Source organism: Copadichromis virginalis, linkage group LG7 (assembly GCF_057382275.1).
Source record: "Copadichromis virginalis isolate Kocher_CV1m ecotype Utaka linkage group LG7, C_Virginalis_male_GT1.1, whole genome shotgun sequence".
In the NCBI taxonomy this organism is placed as follows: Eukaryota; Metazoa; Chordata; class Actinopteri; order Cichliformes; family Cichlidae; genus Copadichromis; species Copadichromis virginalis.
The window spans coordinates 17496493-17515588 of NC_140624.1; the positions used below are offsets into that span (position 1 = coordinate 17496493).

General features: G+C 40.7%; 1 protein-coding gene across 4 annotated transcripts in view; it reads right to left on the reverse strand.

Moving 5' to 3' along the window:
* Window positions 1-18452, reverse strand: part of LOC146704837 (CUGBP Elav-like family member 2) — a 31463-nt gene extending 13011 nt beyond the window's left edge. For 2 of the 4 annotated variants that reach the window (XM_085462254.1, XM_085462253.1), the window contains exons 1-3: window positions 18227-18452; window positions 4273-4469; window positions 806-888 (exon numbers count right to left, since the gene is read on the reverse strand). In XM_085462254.1, the coding sequence (XP_085318380.1) occupies window positions 806-888; window positions 4273-4469; window positions 18227-18339 (393 nt within the window). In that variant the 5' untranslated portion in view covers window positions 18340-18452. Of the gene's footprint in view, window positions 1-805; window positions 889-4272; window positions 4470-13307; window positions 13460-15630; window positions 15949-18226 lie in introns of those variants that run through there. The other 2 variants (XM_085462255.1, XM_085462256.1) reach the window with 2 other exon arrangements.
* Window positions 18453-19096: the final 644 nt, after the last annotated feature.

Genomic DNA, 19096 nt, shown 5'->3' on the forward strand with positions numbered 1-19096 from the left:
CTGAGCCGTTAGACCACACTTTGTTTGAAATGTCTGCCTGATTGATAGTCTTCCAGAGAAGAGAGCTAGGACATTATTCTCAGCCTGTGAGACTCATTTATCAGCTCGGTTCAATATTTACCTGCAAGCGCACTGACAGTAGCTCTTTTTACTGAAAGACTGGACTATTGGTTTCATCGACAGCTGGGGTTGTTGGGTATAGATTAAATTGATTGGAAAGCTGGCAATACAGAATGACGTATAGACAAGACAGTTTTGTGGATGTTTAACAAGCCACTGCACTTATTCCAGTTGGCTGGACTTTAATCTCACTAGAAGATCGGGTTAAGTATTAGGGGACCACATTCTGTCTCACCGGGCTGCATTGTTAAAACGGGGGGAGAGAGGGAGGAAAAAAAAAAAAAAAAAAAAAAGGACGAAAAGAAAGCCTTCAACTTGCCTTCAGCTCCTTTCCTGCTTCTAATTTTGGGGAATAAAAATGTAGATGTGCATCAATAATTCATGAATACAAGCATTAATAATTTGTTCCACTTTGTGGCAATCGGGTCCTGTGTCTCAGTGAATAACCTGCAGCCTGGTCAAGCAGGCTTTACCCGATACCTGCACGCTTAGCAATTCAGTGTGCCGAGGTTCAGGCCGGTCCTAAGTGTCGCGTAAGTGATAGTGGGGGTTGAGACATTTCTCAGGCTAGACAGGCGTTCAGTGAACCGAGAGCTCATTATCGGCCAGCGTACAGCTCACAGCCTGCATAGGGGATGTAGTGGGGCTCAAGCAGCTAAAAGCAGCCCATGCTGTGCCTACTCACCCCACTTAAGGTCTTTATGTTGTGCAGTGCATTCTGGGCCTCCAGTGCAGCTTTTCTTGTATAAAAAGTTACAAAACAGCATCCTGCAGAGTGAAAAGAAAAAATAAAAAAAAATAAAAAAATAGGGACAAACAATGGGTGGAGGGAGGGAGGAGACAAAACTGCATTAAAAACACAGCACACAGACATTAAATGTAATACCATGACTGCTGCAGAACAGGAAAGATGCTAAATGGATGAAAGTACTTTCACAACATATCATATTTTAGAAGCACGTGACAGGATATTCTTAGCGCCAACTGTTAGATGGTGCACATACACCATGTAGGAGCTGGCAGCGAGGACAAAGGAGTAATGAGACAGCTGAAGGCTGTGACACAACCAGAGAGAGTACCACAGGGTTAGACGGCTGTCAGGAGGCACTGATGTGCAGTCGGCAGGTCAACTCAGCCCAGGCCAACACATTACATTGAGTATATTGCTGCATTACATAAGAATCCAGTCCCATACATGTGTGCATACATATAAACATGAGGCATGAAAACAGCACAAAGAAACAAGAGGGAGTGGGAGAGAGCAAGGAAGAGAAACCATGGGAGGAGAGAGTTTGTGGGGGAGGGGAATGAAGAAAAGAGCGTTAGGAGGGGAGGAGAGGGGAAAAAAAAAAAAAAAAAGCCTCTCATCCTTCCGTCCCAGTAGACCGCCAGTGGCGTTCCAGCCTGTCAGTTTCACTGGGCTGGGGAAGTGGAGCACTGCAGCGTCTCTGACCTACATAGTGTGTATTATGCTGTTACTGGAGCTCCCAGGCCACGGGGAGGGCTGTTGAACTCTAATATGCATCAAGCTGCACTCTCCTATCCCTCCCTCTCTCTCCTTCTCTCTCACAACCAGCTGAGCTCTCCCTTTCTCTACTGCTAAGCCCGTTCTCTGATATACTGGAGCTAAATAAACCATCCGGAGAGGCGTGATAGTCATCAGATGATTTTTTCATGACCTGCAGTAGGCATGACCTAAAAAAATTAAAAAAGAAAAAAAAAAAAAGAAAAAAAAGAAAAAAAAAATAGTGCAAATCTGGTGATTTGTCAATTGATCTGCACCAAAGTAAACAAGCAAAAATGGAAGTAGGATTACAGCACTTTCAACAAATAAATTAAACAAAAGCAACATGATTATATAAGAGTTGGTTGGAGAGTGGCATTGTGTGGCATGCAAATAAACAACAGCCAGACTATCAGTAGGTCATTGATGAAACTGCAGTAGGAAACAAAACTACTGTGAAAGGAGGCCTACAGTGAAACTGAGTGTAGAGGTGTTGTTGCAAAACACATTCAACTTCACTTGGCTGGGTGAAAAACCTCCTGTGATCAGGCCTGATTATCTAATAGAATACATTAACATGTCCATAGGCCATCACAGCTGACACTGCATAGAGCAGGGGAGGGGTGCTGCTTAAACAATAAGGAGCTTTGAACTCTTCAGCCTCCCAAATGAACTGCACAGCGTTGTGTGTATATTTATACACACACACACACACAGCATTATAAGAACCCTGGGGACTTTCTGGTACACCTGTAAACACTCGTAGGATTATTTAGTGGTGTTACATGTGTGTACATCTGTTCCAAGGCCCTTATCATGGGAATTCAAATGCTCTCCTGGTGGCATGCTGTCCAGCAGTTTTGGCCTTGACACAATAAAGTCAGGGTTTGAAACTCGCTTTAGTCAATGGGCCACGTACAGCCCAATTTGATCTCAAGTGAGCCAGACCAATATAACCACCCTTTCTGTTAATTTAAATAGTATTTATATTTTAAGGTAAGACATCTATTCAAAAAATAAATAAATTAAAAATTAACACAAACAGATAAAGTGATAAGTGCAATTTCTAACATGTAGAAAGTTACACATTTCACTGCAGTTGTTGCCAGTCAAAAGATATCCATGTCAGGTCACATGTTTGATACTCAAGGCTCTTTCAGAACAAATGGTGAAATTGTGATATGTCTGAATTTAGTGCAGATATAATAAATGCCATGTCACAAGTTTATTTTCATCTATTTAGCATCTTTCCTGCTCTGCAAGCTTATTTTGTTGCTATATTGCTCTGAACCCAGAAAAAACACAAGACAGGATAAGTTACACTCATTAATTAAAAAACCCACTTCTGCAACGAATTGAGACAGAATGTCTGCACATTACAAGATAATATAACCTTTTTGTTTTTAAATTACAGTTGTGCAGCCGATGTTTACAAGAATACTAGAAAAGGAGATCCCAGAAAGACATTTATCTCTCCAGACGGTGCAACTGTTGTCAACCTGTCTTTGGCTTGTTAACAGCAACACACACACACGATCAGCGAGGTAGTGTCAGTGATTCATAACAAACACCTCACAACAACTACATCTGGCCTGGATTGCCAGGGCGGTGTCTGGTAGCACAAATATGGTTCCTTTTAGACTCAAGCTTAGCATCAAGTATATTCCCACCACATTAAAAGCCAAGAGTGGTTTAGCGCCTTTAGCTACAGCGAATCATCCAACCATCAAGGGAACTGAGATTTGGGTGACCCAGGACAGTTACATCAAGGAAACTGTCGTTACTTTATTCACCTGCAGTTAGTTACGGGAGACTGAGCACTTCCAGTGGCACTTTGCAGCTCTCTGCAGACAGCAGGCTTCCACTTCACCGTCTCCTCTAATTGCAGCCTAAACTGAATCGCTCAACTCGAGCACCATTTCTAAGGTGAGCGCATCGATGGATGTCTTAATGGAAAATTGCAGTCAAGTAACACTCCCTTTGTACAATGCTGCTTCTAAAGCTGCATTGTACAAAGAAGAGGAAATTTAGAATATATGAATATTTAAAAAAAGATTATTTAACCCTGAAATAAAAAACTGCTTGCATATGAGGTGATCTAACACAAACACAGCTGCACTGCATGTGCAGACAGGCAGTGCATTGCCTAAGTGCTAAAATCTGAAAGCAGATGAGGAGAGAAGGGGGTTTGCACCAACTAAGAGACCAAGTTGTTTTTATCTATGAGCAATGAAGGTTTTCCAGAAAGTTTCACACCTAATTAGTGTCCATCTCTTATTAGAGATGGTATATAGAGTGAAAGTGAACAATAGAGAAACTGAAAGTATCATCTGAGCTTTTCAGTTGTGTCACTTCATTTAAACAGATTGCAATGCACGCCTCAAATACCTGCAGACTGCTGTTAGCATGCTAGATGCTATACTAGTTTTCCCCACTAGCAACTGGTGCACTCCTCACATATGGCAAAACAAACAAAACAGGATTTTAAAGATAATCTGGATGGATACATAATCCAATGTTTTCAATTAAAATAAAATTATTATATGCCAGATCGTTTATATTGAAATCTAAATCACTAAGGAGAAATTTTGTCTGCAAGGTAGTAGAACAAATTATTCCTGAAAGTGAACCTTTCACCCAGACTGTACCTTTGCTCTGAGGAGGATTCTGAGTGCGATCACGAAGAATGTTTATCTGGTGCACGGCTCCAAAGGGCTCAAATAGCTCTTTAAGTTCTGTTTCTGACCAGGAGCGGGGGATCTGTCCAACAAACATCTTGATGGAGTCAGGGTCTGGCTGGTCCAAGTGCTCCAGCGACCCGTTCATCTTGCTGCTGCTGCCGTTGCTAAGAAGAAAAAGAAAGAGAAAAAAAAAAAAGAGAGAAAGAAATGAAAAACAATTTTTGTAATGTGTATGCCAGAGGTTAAACAAATTTAATATCATAACCATACTGCTTCAGTAGGTCACGAAAAGTAAAGGAACAATTACCATTATCTGGTTTAGAACTACTTGCACTCACATCTAAGTACTGTCCGGTTTGGCAGCTAACAATTTCATTTCATTTTCATGCTTAGCTTAAAGGAATGAGTCACATAATGATAAATGGGGATGGGAATTAAGAACAGGTTCTTGCAGAAAACCGGTTCCTAGTAGTCCCATTTCTTGGAATTGTGTGTTCTTCCCATGGATCCCCCTTATCTGCTCTCACACTCACTACAACCAGCTGATTTCTGTTTGCAAGCAATAGTGACACTGTCTAGAGCAGAGGTTCCCAAAGTGTGGGGCCCGCCCCCCTGGGGGGGGGGGGGGGGGGGGGGGGGGGGCAGTAAGAAAAAACTAAAATGAACCCTTGGACACTGCTAGCATCATTGACAGGTTTTTGACGGGGCTCCCACACAAACGGAAAGCTGGAGATGAAGCATCGCCAAATATGTTTTCAAACCAACTTACTTCCAAGCCAAATGCTAGAAAATGTGATGAAGCACATCTTCCCTTTGGCTTCACCTACACAAGTGCCAAGGTAGGTCTCTGTGACAGAATTAGTTTCCCTTGCGTCGGGAGCACGCGCTGGGCTCTTCAAATCACGGACAAACAGTATCCCACATTCTTGATTTTTAGTTCACAAACACTTCTTGTAAAGACTAACTACTCCTGACATTTTGGAGATGTGAGCTCTTTATACAGTAAAGTTAGTGGGATCCAAATAATATCAGGCTGATCCTGCCACGATTTGTTCCCCCAGTTCAAATCACAGACTAACAGTATCCCACAGTTGTTTATGTTTTTGAACCCATTTTGCACAGAGAGGCATTTGAGAAATGTATCGATAGCAATGTTGAATATTATTACACAGGGGAAAAAACAAAAAAAAAAAACCCACGAACATTTTTCGTGTAAAACAAAGGGGGGGGGGGGGGGGGGCAGCAAAAAAGGTTGGGAACCACTGGTCTAGAGGATGGATATGCACCTTTTTTTTTTTTTTTTTTTTTTTTTAAATTGCACGAAAGGACAAGATAAATGGTGGACAAATGTATGCAGGACTGAAATAACTGCATAATACTGCTAACACAACTTTGGTTCTTTGCAAGCATCTGCCAAAACAGCATGCTATTGCTAAGCTAGCCAAGAACCCATAGTGAAAGCCGAGTGAATACCTACCCCAGCTGCCAGACCCTTAGCTTCAACAGGCAACAAGCACATGAGCAGCCTCCCTTTCTACCCGTTCACGTTTCTAAAGCAGAATCACTTTGTATTCTATTAAGAGAAAAATCTTAGAGATGTGCCCTCATTACAGATTTGTATTGGTGTGTGGGGTTGTAGCCTCAGGTTTGTATTGTTAAATGGTGATTATGAAACATTAAAATAGCTGAAATGCACTGAGTAACATGAAAGTAATGTAATCAGTTGTATAACAAATTACTCTCGGGAGTAATTAAGTAATGTACTGCATTACTTTTAAGAAAAGTGTTCTGTGTAATATGTGTAACAATGACGTTTTTGAGTAAAGACTCCAACACTGATTACAAAGAGGAAATACCTCTTTGAACATTTGACCCACATCATGTAATTAAGTTGCATGAATGTAATTTCTTTATTGCTGCTTAAGCAACGGTTTTCACTCTCAAAACTAAGCCAAAGAGAACCTGATGACAATCAATAAGGAATCTAATTAGTGATATCGATAGTGGAATTGCTAAATTCTTATCAATTCCCATCCCTACAATAAATATCTAATGCAAATTTTAGAGTGGCACAGAAAGGGCCTGAGCAAATGATCAGCTTCAATGAGTTATTCTTCCAGAAAAAAGGCAATGTCACAATAGTGCCAGTAGTTCAGGCAGATTTAAACAGCCATAATGCTGCTTTCTTCTAGAGGCTGAAGTTTAGAAAGTCATTAAGGTCATTTAATTTAGAAGCACGTGACAGGATATTCTTGGCGCCAACTGTTAGATGGTGCATATACACCATGTATGTATATCTGTTTATAGTTTTTTTTTTTCCTTTTTTTTTTTTTTTTTAAAAGAAAAAGAAAAAAAAGTTACACCATCTCTTTTATTTTTTTAACATTCACCTAAACATACTGAGACAAAACCAAGATTTAATAAATAGGTTACACTGTGTTTTTAGTATTATAAATAAAAATAAAAAATAAAAAAAGTGTGTATTGCATTTTCAGAATTCCTACCAAAAAGTCAAATGATTTTGCAGTGTGACCGTTTAAACACGCGTTTACTCAAGTGCAAGCTGAAACAATATATCATTTACAAATTATTGCCAGCTTCCTCTGGGGAAAGCTTTGGGGACAGAGAATCAATACCCACCAGTGTACCTGTGACTACAGCATCTTTGTCTCACTCTCACACAGAATCAAACACACAAACTGTTCCTGACAGGGGTAGAGGCGCTGGAAATTATGAATGAGGGTGAAGTAACAGCCCTTCACAGGAAAAGAAATAACTTGCAACAGGTTAAGACTTCCAACGCACACTACAGATATGTAATATTTCAAACAAGGGGGGGGGGGGGGGGGGGGGGGGGGGGGACAACACCGTGGTACTAATCTCACAAAAAAGTATATGAATGTTTGCACATTTAAAATAACTATTTTGCACACAAACCTCTGAACACGAGTCATCCATCTCTTGCAAAATGAACCCAGCCGTTCAGCAGAAACACCAAACTCCTTGAGGGACTTAAATGACATGCTAACAAATCACACTTCTGCTCGTGTTCCTCCCGAAATCCAACTCCACACCTCCAAATTAGCCCTTGCCCCTTCCCTCTGAAGGCTTTCAATACATTTGAATGATGACAAACAATTTTCCCAGAGGGAAAAAAAAACAACAAACAAACAAAAAAAAACAAAAGGAACTACTGTGAAACAAAAACCTCTTCTCCAAAAGAGGGGATAGTGGCCCCTCCCACTAGCATGTAACAGCTACTCAAAAACAGCACCGCAAAGCTCTAAACTTCCAAGAATCGGTGGTTAGCAGGCCGAGATTTTGCAGTGCATCTCCTCCTCAGGCGCTTTGGCGATGGTACAGAGAGTAACCTACAGCTTCTTTGCCACAGCAGGGGAACAATCACATATTGTTCCCCCATGCCGGAGAACACTATTCACCGTTCCTCTGCGGCACAATGGACCAAGTCATACAGACGCACTGGAACACGTCGAAGGCTACGTCTGCTAAGGCCACAGTACTGGTGTGTGACACCATTTGTCCATTTCTGCCAGTGGCATTCCGACGCCATTTTGCCATGGGCACTTTGCTCAGATCTCACAGCACAGAGAAAACCTCACTTGAAAATACTGGATTTGTGTCAGAATTCAAAAACATGAAGGCTGCATATGACACCGTCTCCTTTACATTCATTAAACTCTCAAAGCCACTGCAGCTGTGCATAGCTCTTCTGCTATGCGACTGTGAGAATACATTCTTCAGGCATGATTCTGCTGCATTTTTAGTATACACATTAGGACATTATTCAAGGAAGTAAAATTCAAGTAAACAAAATCTATTATGAAACTGTCTGCTTCAAGATGATGTTGCATCATACAGCATAACCGAGCTGACAACTGTACAGTCACCTATGAATATTACAAAGGTGACTGCTGCGAACTAAGTATTTACATTTGCACGTATAAACCAGTTTAAAGTGGTGTCATATGCTGCAGAGCTGTTTTGCAAAACAAAAACCTGTTGGTATAAAACCCAAATAAACATGTAGCTGATATCCATTCACCGTGGGTCCAATAAGGTCAGAAGAACTGGGGCATTAAGTAAAGACATACCACTGTTGGCATTTTTTTCCTAAATGTTTTTTTTTTTTTTTAAAAACAAATACATATTCAAATTTCATCAACTTTACTGTAGTGGGAGCAACACCAGAAAAATCAAGACATTCAGACAGACTTTGTAACTTTAATTACTGCTATCGGTATGACAGGCACAGCAACATTGTTTATACCATGCTAATTAAGGTTGCTTGATTATGGCAAAAATTAAAATCATGATTATTTAACACAATTATGCTATCAGAAAAAAAATAGCATAATTTTTTCCATTTAAATAGTCATTCAGACAATTTGGGCCCTGGGAGCAGCAAAAAGTGGGGCACTTGAAGACCAAACAAGACCATACTTGTTAAACCGAATGTGACAATAGGCATTTTAATCCCAATTACCTTGTTTTAATACTGACTGAAAGCCAAAGAAAACAGTAACTGGAGTTAAAATTTGATTCATTGGGCAGCTACAGCGTCAAAAATAAAAACGCTTTTAAATGTAGATTTTACAAGGATGTGCCATTTTACAACTTACAAATGGTAAATAGCTCTGAATTTGTCAGAGCACCCAGAAGAAGATCATCTATCTTAAGCTGCTCTTTAACCATGTTGTGGACAGAGACAGGTGCAGACACAGATGAGTGGTTATTCCTGTTATACTCCTTTGAAGTCCACAAGAAATATGGATGAAGGGTAAACGCAAAGTTGATGCAATGCCACGTACAAAGAGCAAGAGCCACGCGCTCACCTTATGATGACAAAATCTACAGCAAACACCATTATCTACAGCATATCTACATAAGCAGCTGTGTTTTCCCACTTATTGATCACATCATCCAGCCTGCTTTAGATTACAAAGTGTCAACCTGAACACTGACCACCCCAAGATCAAAAGTTTCTCAGGCTCATTGTACATTTTGATTTGTGTGAATTGCCAAAACTCAAGTTTTTTCAAAGCTACTGCAATTTGGGTGGTGCAGCTGTCAGCCTGCTGCAAAGCTTTTGACAGTTTTGAAGATTTTGGCAAATTAAACAACTTGTTTAACATGCACTGTTGCCACACAGTTTTAAAACAAGTTGGTTGTTGATAGAAGGGAAAAAAAAAAAAAACATTTTTTCCCACTTCTGTGTTGCACAGCTTTAGATTGTGAAAACGGGAAACAATCTTTGTTTGCCGTCTCAAGGTTGCAGCTCAAGTGTAAATTGCACCTATGACGCCATCATCTTTGCTGTTATCTGTGTGTTTGTTGAGACAAGCAGAGGCTGAGCTGAATTTCACTAAAATTTATCAAGTTCAAAACATGCAATATAAGACAACGTTGTGGGTGTTGTTGACTTTGTCATGTAGTGATCCCAAGCCTCAGCAGGTGGACCACCTCAGGTATGTTGTGTGGAAAAATTTAATCAAACTGGGACAAGACTAAATTCAAAGTCCTTCACTGTATATATTCATTTTATTTAATTTACCAAGTACAAAGTTTTATTTTTCTTCTCAGAGTCAAGTTTCTATTTTGATGCCTTTTCAGACATGGTTTCGGTTTTTGGCTGTAACTATAATAAGCTAGTTATGTCAGACACTTAAACATTGTATTAAACTATTAGACCTACACAAAATGTCGATACTTTACTCCAAGTGTACCGGTTAAAATAAATACTGCAATTGATTCTGTCAGTACTGCCCAGCTCCGCTCCCAGCACCACCTGCCAGAGTATTCCCAGACGGCAGTGATGAAGTCTTTTGCTGAGCTTCCACAAACAGCCCTGCGTTGTGGCAGCTCGTCGCGCTCCAAGACACCCTGCAGCAGCTGACGAGCCATCCAGAGCCACGGCAGTTGCATGCCCACTGCTGCGCCACCCATAAAAACAGGTGATTTATCTAGACCATGTGTCTGTCCTGTTGGTGAGCTCTGACCGCGCAAGTATGCCAGCGACACCTTTTCCTGTGCCCATAATAGAAGGCCAGCCAATTTGCCTGGTTATACTCGTGGTTGTGGACATTACTCATTCCAAAACCCTCAGGAGGGTCACAGCAACACCAAATGTCACATGATGTAGAGTTTTTTCCCCCCCACCATTGCTGATGGAAACCAATCTCACTACCTGCTATTATCAATCATTAAAAATAAATACCAGCTAGCATTTTATCATTACTAGAAAATCACTAACGTGGTACATTCAATGTCAAACTATCACAATGTTGCTTTAATAAAAATATTGATCAAGTCTTACTAAAGACATGTTACAAATTGCCATGAGTCTCTTCCCGTTTAAATGACAGACCAAACTCATTTCATCACCTGGTAATCAGCAGCATGCCACTTTATTTTATCCCCAATAAAGTATTAAAGTCAAGGTTCACACAAAGAACATGCTGCGTCAAAGAAAAGAGAGAAATCAGTCGACTGAAACAGCTGTTTGCTAGTAATACCCTTAAAGAAAAAAAAAAAAATCGTGAGCCGTTTTTTCCTTTTAGGAAACCAGTGGCCTTATAAGCTGATTCAATGAGACACAGAATGCCTCTAATGCCTCAGTAATATCTCTGACAGCTGTCAAGTAGAACAAAGTCTCTCTCTCTCTCTCTCTCGCTCAACTCCATTTATTTTCCCTAACACTAGAAAGAAAAGAAAAAAAAAAAAAAGGCAGAATATTCTTTGATAGCTTCAATAAAGTATAATGAGCCTGGGGGAAAAAAAATAAAAACTCCTGACAGCTTGAAGATGCAACTTAAAAGACTGGCCACAGACAACAGGATTTACAGAATAACTGTTGTTATCAAAAATCAATACAACTCCTTGTTTTTGGTCCCAAACAAACAAAAAATTGTTTTACAACTTCAAGGCAGAAACAGGAGAACTGTGTGTCATTTGATTTCCATACCAAGTGGCTGACCTAATCAGCACACTGTGGTTCTGATGAGAAAATTATTGAAATCTTTTTTTTCCTCCTGGCATTAACTCCAATTCATCTCAAAATGGCCTAATTTCATTGTTGCATTTGCCCTGATGAAGACGGACGTGTTCAATCAGCCTCTGAGTGGGCTGCGTGTTAACAGACGGCCAGCATCTGATGACAAGGCCCGCCCCATTAGCTACATAATCACACCAAGAGTCCCCAGCGGTTATAGATGGCGATGCTAAAGTAAAGCTTGCATGAACAGTCAAAACGAGCAACTACAAACTCTCCTCAGTTAGTGTCAGACAGAGCGTCAGCAATTAGTCTCAAGTGAAGAGACCAACAGCCAACTAAATGCAGCAATCAAGCACAATCAATTTGCCTGAATGTGGTGACTTACTCTGACATTCATTACACTAACCTGTAACAGAAAACAGAACAGCTTTGATTGAGATAAAACTCGTTTTAATTATCCAACCTGTTCTTTTTTCTTTTTTTTTTAAATTATCATCATCATCAAAATAGAGCATAGAAGGTCGAACACAAATGCACTGCTACTACTGATGTTCCTGCTTACGTGGGATGGGGAATTACCCGTTCAGGGTTCTTCCTTGTTCAAAATGGGCCTCTGAGGAGGAGCATGTAAGCTCAACCGTTCCACATATAGATAAGGCATTGTTACCTTTGCTGGGACAAGACTATCTTCCTGTTATTTCTAGCTATCTGATAAACAGTTACCAAAAGCCCATAACTGAAATGTGTGTACATCAAAAGCACACATGTCAGATTAGTTACAGAATATAGTCACATCAATTTCAGTGGTTAGATCAGGTCACTGACAGTCCGAGTACAACTGCTCATTTTTTAAATTAAAATACTGCTAAAGCTTGGGAGAAAGGTGCCAGCGTTTGTCAGGGCTGTCCCGAGATGTCGGAACATGTCTGAAATAACAGATATTTGCCTTGGTACCAGAAATGCTAGTCTGCTTAACTCAGCTTTAGCTTATTTATGTACAAACTAGCCAGACGTCTTTTTGTCCCACACTTTAATAAGTCCTCCTTTTGGTTTTAAGAAATTTAGTCAGTGTGATAAGATAAGATAACCTTTATTAGTCCCACACGTGGGAAATTTGTTTTGTCACAGCAGGAAGTGGACAGTGCAAAAGTTATGAAGCAAAAATTAGAATACAATAAGAATAAATACAGTACACACAACTGTACAGAATAGAATAAAATACTATATACAGTAGAATAAAATATACAATAAGATAAAAATAGAATACAAATGCTATATACAACTGAGTAAAAATACAACGATGCCAGAAAAGATTATTGCACTTAGTGTTATTGCAATAATTGCGATATTTTCCACCAAAAATAGTTCCACACTAAAAGCTGATCAGATAAATCCATTATTTTTCAATGCTTTACTTTTTCTTTTTTTTCTTTTTTTTAACTGCAACAATAACTGGAGCAACTACTGTACCATTGTGGCCCATACCTTGGTTTGGGGATGGGTGAATACGGCTTTTTTGTGTGTTCTCATGAACTAAAAAACAAAAACAAACCCACACACGCCATTAATGTAAACATTTCCACTTCAGTAATTGTGGAAATGATCTTGAAAAAAAAATAAATAAATCACAGCTTTCACTAGTATGGTTTAACTAATATTAATAGCACTATCGTTGTACAATATTGCAGACGTGTTTCCGTTTCAGTCTCAGTTTCACCCCTACAGGCTCCAATGGAGAGTTTGCAGAAAATACTGCACATTGAAGAAACAATACTTTAAAACAAGGCTTCCAATTATGCACAAAATTCAAACTTGCACTGTGATCACTGATAGATCAATCATTAGCTTATAATTTATCTAAAGCACAGATACTCAATGCTATGCAAAAGATGAGGGTTGTACCAAATGAGGGTTGTAATTCTCAAATGCCTTTAATCTAATCCATTACTCTAACTAATCCCATAGTTTTCTGCTTAAACAGACCTCTTACCTCTTTGTTAATCACTTCAGAGCCAACTACTGATAGAGTCATGGACATAGTGGGTGACTGTGGTCTTATGCAACTCACTCTGTGCCTCAACGTCTTTTGTTTGCAAAGCTTGCAGAAGAATTTGCTCAACCTTCGATCACACCACCCCACAGTGGAGATAGAGGATCTCACTGAGTGTTTTGTGGCTCCAGGACAGACAGGCTTGCAGTTACTGTCATGCTAAGGCAAGCAGCAACAGCAGCAGTAGCAAAAAAAAAAAAAGAAAAAAAAAAAAAAAGGAAAAAGTAACAATCCAGATCAGAGTGGTCCTTCTTTTGGCCTTTAACATCTGGCTACAAGGGCATTCATCCACCAGCACCCTGACAGCAAGGAGAGTGAACAATTGGCCCGAGCAGCCATCCAACTCAGCGCCAAGATCCGAGACTTCACACAGATCAACAACTCCCTGACCGCAACAAAAAGGGATCACTGTGACACTTAGCTAACTGACATAGCACTATGGCAGTGTCGGCTGCCAAAGGATCATGCTTAAGCCCCGAAAGCCATTCTCGCTGTCAACAATTAGACAAAAATCAGTCAAGATGCAGTCAACATAGTCACAAAAGACAAACAAAAAGAAGAAGAAAAAAAAAAAAGAAAAAAAAAAAAGGCTGAACTGGTTATTTCTTATCATATCCCTGGTCATTTTCCTTTGGCACAAGCCCAGAATGGATGGAGGGAAATTTATTTAGTGGGGGAAAACCCCTTACAATATTCACACATTATTTTACACAAGAAAACAGGATATCAAAAAGGTGGAACTACAACGATCACTGTCACATAAATGGCCATTGATCCTCAGTATATCAGTTTAGTTTATATAACACACAAAGCCACAAATGTAAATATTTGCAGTTTACTGGCACGTTTAAAAAGTTTCTAAAAGCTTAAAAGGCCACTTAATATGAAGCGTTTTACAACCCAATCAGCAAATCATTTAGAAATAGTGCAACATTTTAGACTAGAAGCAAAAATATTTTCTTGTTTAATCTTTTTAATTTATAGTTTGCTCTAGAGCAAAAAACAAAAAGCACAACAAGCAAAGGATAACGTGATTAAAACATTTAAAGAATCCTTGTTCAGCTGTTGAGTTTCCTCATTTGTGAGACCATGCAATAACAGCCATTTTGTTGCAAACTACAGAGAGCATTGCTGGAATTGCAAACATTTAAATGTTAAACAGTGTCGTAAAGCAGGCGGTGATTTTGGAAATGTTTTTGTCAAACAGGATTAGCTGACTTTGTGTCGATACTACCTTCGGGGTGGGGAGTTATATATGGACCTCTGTACTTTATAAATACCTTTCCTCCCACTTGTTTACATGCCCCGTCACAAGATTTCCATTAATGGCTCAATAATGTAGCAAACCACGTGTTTTCTATCGTTAAGTCAGCACTCTATAACCAACATGGACGGGAGGAGGGGGGTACAAATGCATGTGAGCTGCAGCTAACCATGTTAGCAGGCTCGGCTGCTAGCAAGAGACACAGGGAGGGACCGGGAGTAAGTGTGCCGTATCCTGCCTGCAAACAGGCTCACGCACGCTGCTGGACTTTAGAAACTGAAGTCACATTAGTAACGGCTTGGCAACGACATATAGTGTTATGGAACTTTAAAGCAACTTCTCACACTTCGTCTGCTAAAAGCGCTTGTTTTCAAAGCCCGACAATTGATCGTCTAAACATCCACCGTTTGTTTCGATCGACCGCACTTCAAATGAGAATTTGATCAGCTGTAACGAAGTAACCCGAAGTCAGAGCAAAAACAAACAACCAAAAAATATGTCTGTGCCATTAATGCAACGTAAAGGGCACAAAATGGGCATCATGTTTATTTATTTGCATATTTTTTTAAAGCTACGTGGTTTCTTTTTCTGGACTGATACTGAACGTGATCTCCGGAAGCACATGTCACTTGACTATTGTAGCGCGCCCAAGCGTCGGGTACCGCTGTTAGCAAACTGCGTTTCCACTCAAAGTGACGAGATAAGAGATTAGCAGCAGGGCCACACTTTACTTAACTACAATTTATTGTGGTCACATGCCTGTATTACCCAAGTTAAGCTAGCAACTTAAACTCCAGGTGAGCGTATCCTCACCGCTTGCGTGATTAGCAACGTTAGCATCCCAGTTTGCTCGTTTAGCTAGCGTTAGCTAACTCAACTAGCCCTCAACTGTTTTGTTCGCCTCGCCTGCTTAAAAAAAAATAAAAATGCCAGTCTGTGTTTACGATGTTGAAGAGGCGAGGCGAGAACTCGGCACATGTCTTTAGCTGATTTACTTACATTGTGTCGCTCGAAGTCATTAACCGACTTTCGGTGAGAGGGAGGAAATCCAGGTTGTACGCCGAAGTCATGCTCCAAAAAAAAAAAAAAAAGAACAACACACACAGCGTCTAAACAACGAAAAGCGACGTCCACTCAACTCCTGTGAGACGGCGAGAAGACGAAGCAGAGCAGGTGCTGGGAGGGGGCGTCTTCTTTAAAACTGCAGAGAGGGAGGGAGGGAGATATATAGAGAGAGCGCGAGGGCACCGGTATCCGCCTTATTCCTTCCTTCTTGTTTCTCTCTCTCTCTCGCTGTCTCCGAGCGAAATAAATTCAGGCGAGCCGCCGTCAACACTGCACACCGAGCTGCAGCAAAGCAGAGGCGTGGCCTCGTCAACAAAAGTCCGAAAGACACGCTGCGTGTTGCTCAACAATCTAAATACCCCTATCTAAATGACTGCAATGTCCCTTTAGAGACCACACGTGGTGCCCTATGGAGAGTTTACTAACCTGTTTTCTAGTTTACGATCTTTTATCTGCTCTAGCATCGCCATTGCATTCCAATAATGACCCACATTCTGCAACCCTTTTACAAAAAACAAAAAAACGTATTAATCAGATCATGTCGAGCCTTATTGTGAAATGACTCTATCTGAGAATGAATCAGTGATCTAATAATCACAATTGGTGAGCGATTTAAAATGTTTAAATATAGTATCCAGGCTATTACTATCAATCACACTAATGCCACTCCTGTTTCCATATCTTCCCAGCACTCTAAATTAGGCAACCGGGCCTTTTGTTTTTATTGGATTACTTAAATAAATAAGATTATTTCCAGGTTGTTTATTGCCTTGCACTGCAGATCGGTCCATAAATCAATTCCCAGTCAAAAAGTTAGATGGGTAAAAATGTAGCTGTTCTTGTCTGCCTTCATCCATTCTTCCCTTCAGGGTCATAGGTCATATTCCCCCTTTGTGCTGGACTGTTATCTCCTAGAAGGTGGGGAGAGGGGGGAGGGGGAGCCTATCTTCCTTTGTTGTGCCGGACTTACAAGGTGAGGCCTCTACACGTGGAGGGAAAGGTAAACCCGGGGGGGGGGGGGGGGGGGGGAGGTGGACTGTTGTCAAGTGCTGTTTGAGAGACGAGTTGGGGGGCTAGCCTAATTATCAAACCACTCATTACTGCTTCAGCAGCTGCACAGTCCTAAAATATTCTTCATAGTGAGCATTAAGAAACATCCTATTTATGAAATCCTACTTAATCCCTGTATCCATAGCAATTTCAAGGCAACCTGGCACCAGTGTCGGGTCTGCTCTATTAAACAGTGCCTGAAAGAGGCTTGTGTGCATAATGTGATAATGCAAACTCTTTTTCCATAAGTGCGGACGAGCCCACTGTGCAACATGCATCACCTTTAGCTTAAGGGGCTGATATCAAAAGGTACGCTAAACCTCTCTGAAGATTCGGGTTTCATTAAGACGGAGGCATCTGCAGCATCCAACACATTTCAGCTGTGTTGGTATGTACTATTTGTTTTTTCTAAAAAGATGTTTAATAGATTGGATTTTACATGCCTAGTGTCATGTCTAGTTGCTGGCACCTTCTAATACTAGACTGTCTTTCTTAATCTCAGATGATTACTACTCTAATCCTATCATAATCCTCCACATGTGCCATCCTTTTGTTGTTTACATCAAATGTTTTCTCCCTCATGCAGTGGGAGCTGAAGAGCCCACTCACCCAGCATTTAAATGTGCACCTTTTCGTGATAAAAAAAAAAAAAGTACAAGGTGTAAAAATAGGCCAGCTTCAACTAAAAACAAAAAAGAGGCCACATCGTGTGTTTTTAAGCAGGACGCCTTTAACTTGAAAGTGCACTTATTCTTAGCTCTGCCTTTCATGAAATCATTTGTCGAATGGCCGACCAGCTGAAGTGCTCTCAAAATGGAGAGAGTGAACTTCATCTTATCTTTCCTTTGCAGAGGAAATCAACTGTTTCAGGATGTACTAAATAAATATAGCGCTGCCTTATCAGTGTAAAGTTCCACTGAATGTATGCAAATGCACATGTAAATGTTTCCTTTTCTTGCATTTAAAGATAATTGATATCTTCAGTTGTGTTTGACTGGCTCAGCACAGTGAGGCCTGGGCAGCTTTCAGCAGACATCCAGTCACTCGTACTGCTCTTCTTCAGTGGGCCGTGCAGTTCGAAGACAAACACCTACATCACTGACACCTCCACCTTTTTTTTAAACATTTATATTTCATGCAAATCTACAATTCCTTGAGGAAGTTTGAAAAAATAAAGAAGGGAGGTACATTTTTATTCAATTTTAGTGATACATCTTTCTTGGGAAGTTGAGGAGACATAAACTATAAAATGCGTTCAATTTAAACATGGCTTCTAGATTCCTGTTTAAAAAGAAAACCATATAGGCGCACCAGAGGAACACTACCCTGCCCACAGGCACACTCTCACAGCATGGGAGAACGACTCAGCTGGAAACAATACATCCTATGACAATATCCAGCCCAGACAAAGAGGCAGTCCAAATACGGGCTGCTCCACAAAAGCTAGCCCAAATTTGAATGAGGGGCCAACCCAACGTACCTCATAGGCAGGTCCTCATTCCTGACTGAGATCCCGGCCGCAGAGGGGGGACAGCGCATGCTGTTGGCATACAGACTCTGCACCAGGGCCAGCTCAGAAGAGTGTTCCAACATCGGTGCTCTGGAAAAATCCACCCGGTGTAACGGACACTTTCTTCTCTTTCCCTCTTTCCTCGGTGTGTCTCTCTCCCTTTCTGTGTCTCCCGCCCACTCTTTCTCCTTGGTTTAGTGCAGCAGAGCGGTGCCCACCCCCTTCGCTGGCTGTGGTGGCTGAAATAATCCTCTCTGACAGCTCATCGTGCGCTAATGCATTGTGCTGCCTGCGGCAGCGCAGTTTGCAGGCTGTAAAGCTGTGTCCACAGCACTCTTCGACTAATTGACACCCATATTAGGGAAACTTCAGAAAATTGGACATGAATGATTTATTCCCATTGTCACACTAGAGGAAATTAGATGAAACATCAACACAGTTGACACAGAATTTCATTCTGTTCCAGTCCTGATTTTGTAGCATGTTTTTTCCCCTTCTTTTTTTGGATTTTGCCATGTAGTTCAGTCAGTGAACTGCTTTAAATAAAAGCCTAAACAAGGCCAACTGGTTGATCAAGCCTAGCATCCTACACCTGCGCCCACCACAACTCATTTTATCAATAAATGCTCTGTCTGAGCACCTGCAGATACTAGAGATAAACAGTATAACCACTCTCCAGGCAGTGAGAGCATGTGCATATCACACTATGCATGAGTTGTCTGGTTACCGACCTGTTTGTGACAGCGAGAGCGCTTTCTATGACAGCCTGACATCATTACTATAATTGAGTAGATAGAGATAAAGATAGGCTGCCAGAATATAAGCAAACACTTAAGTAAG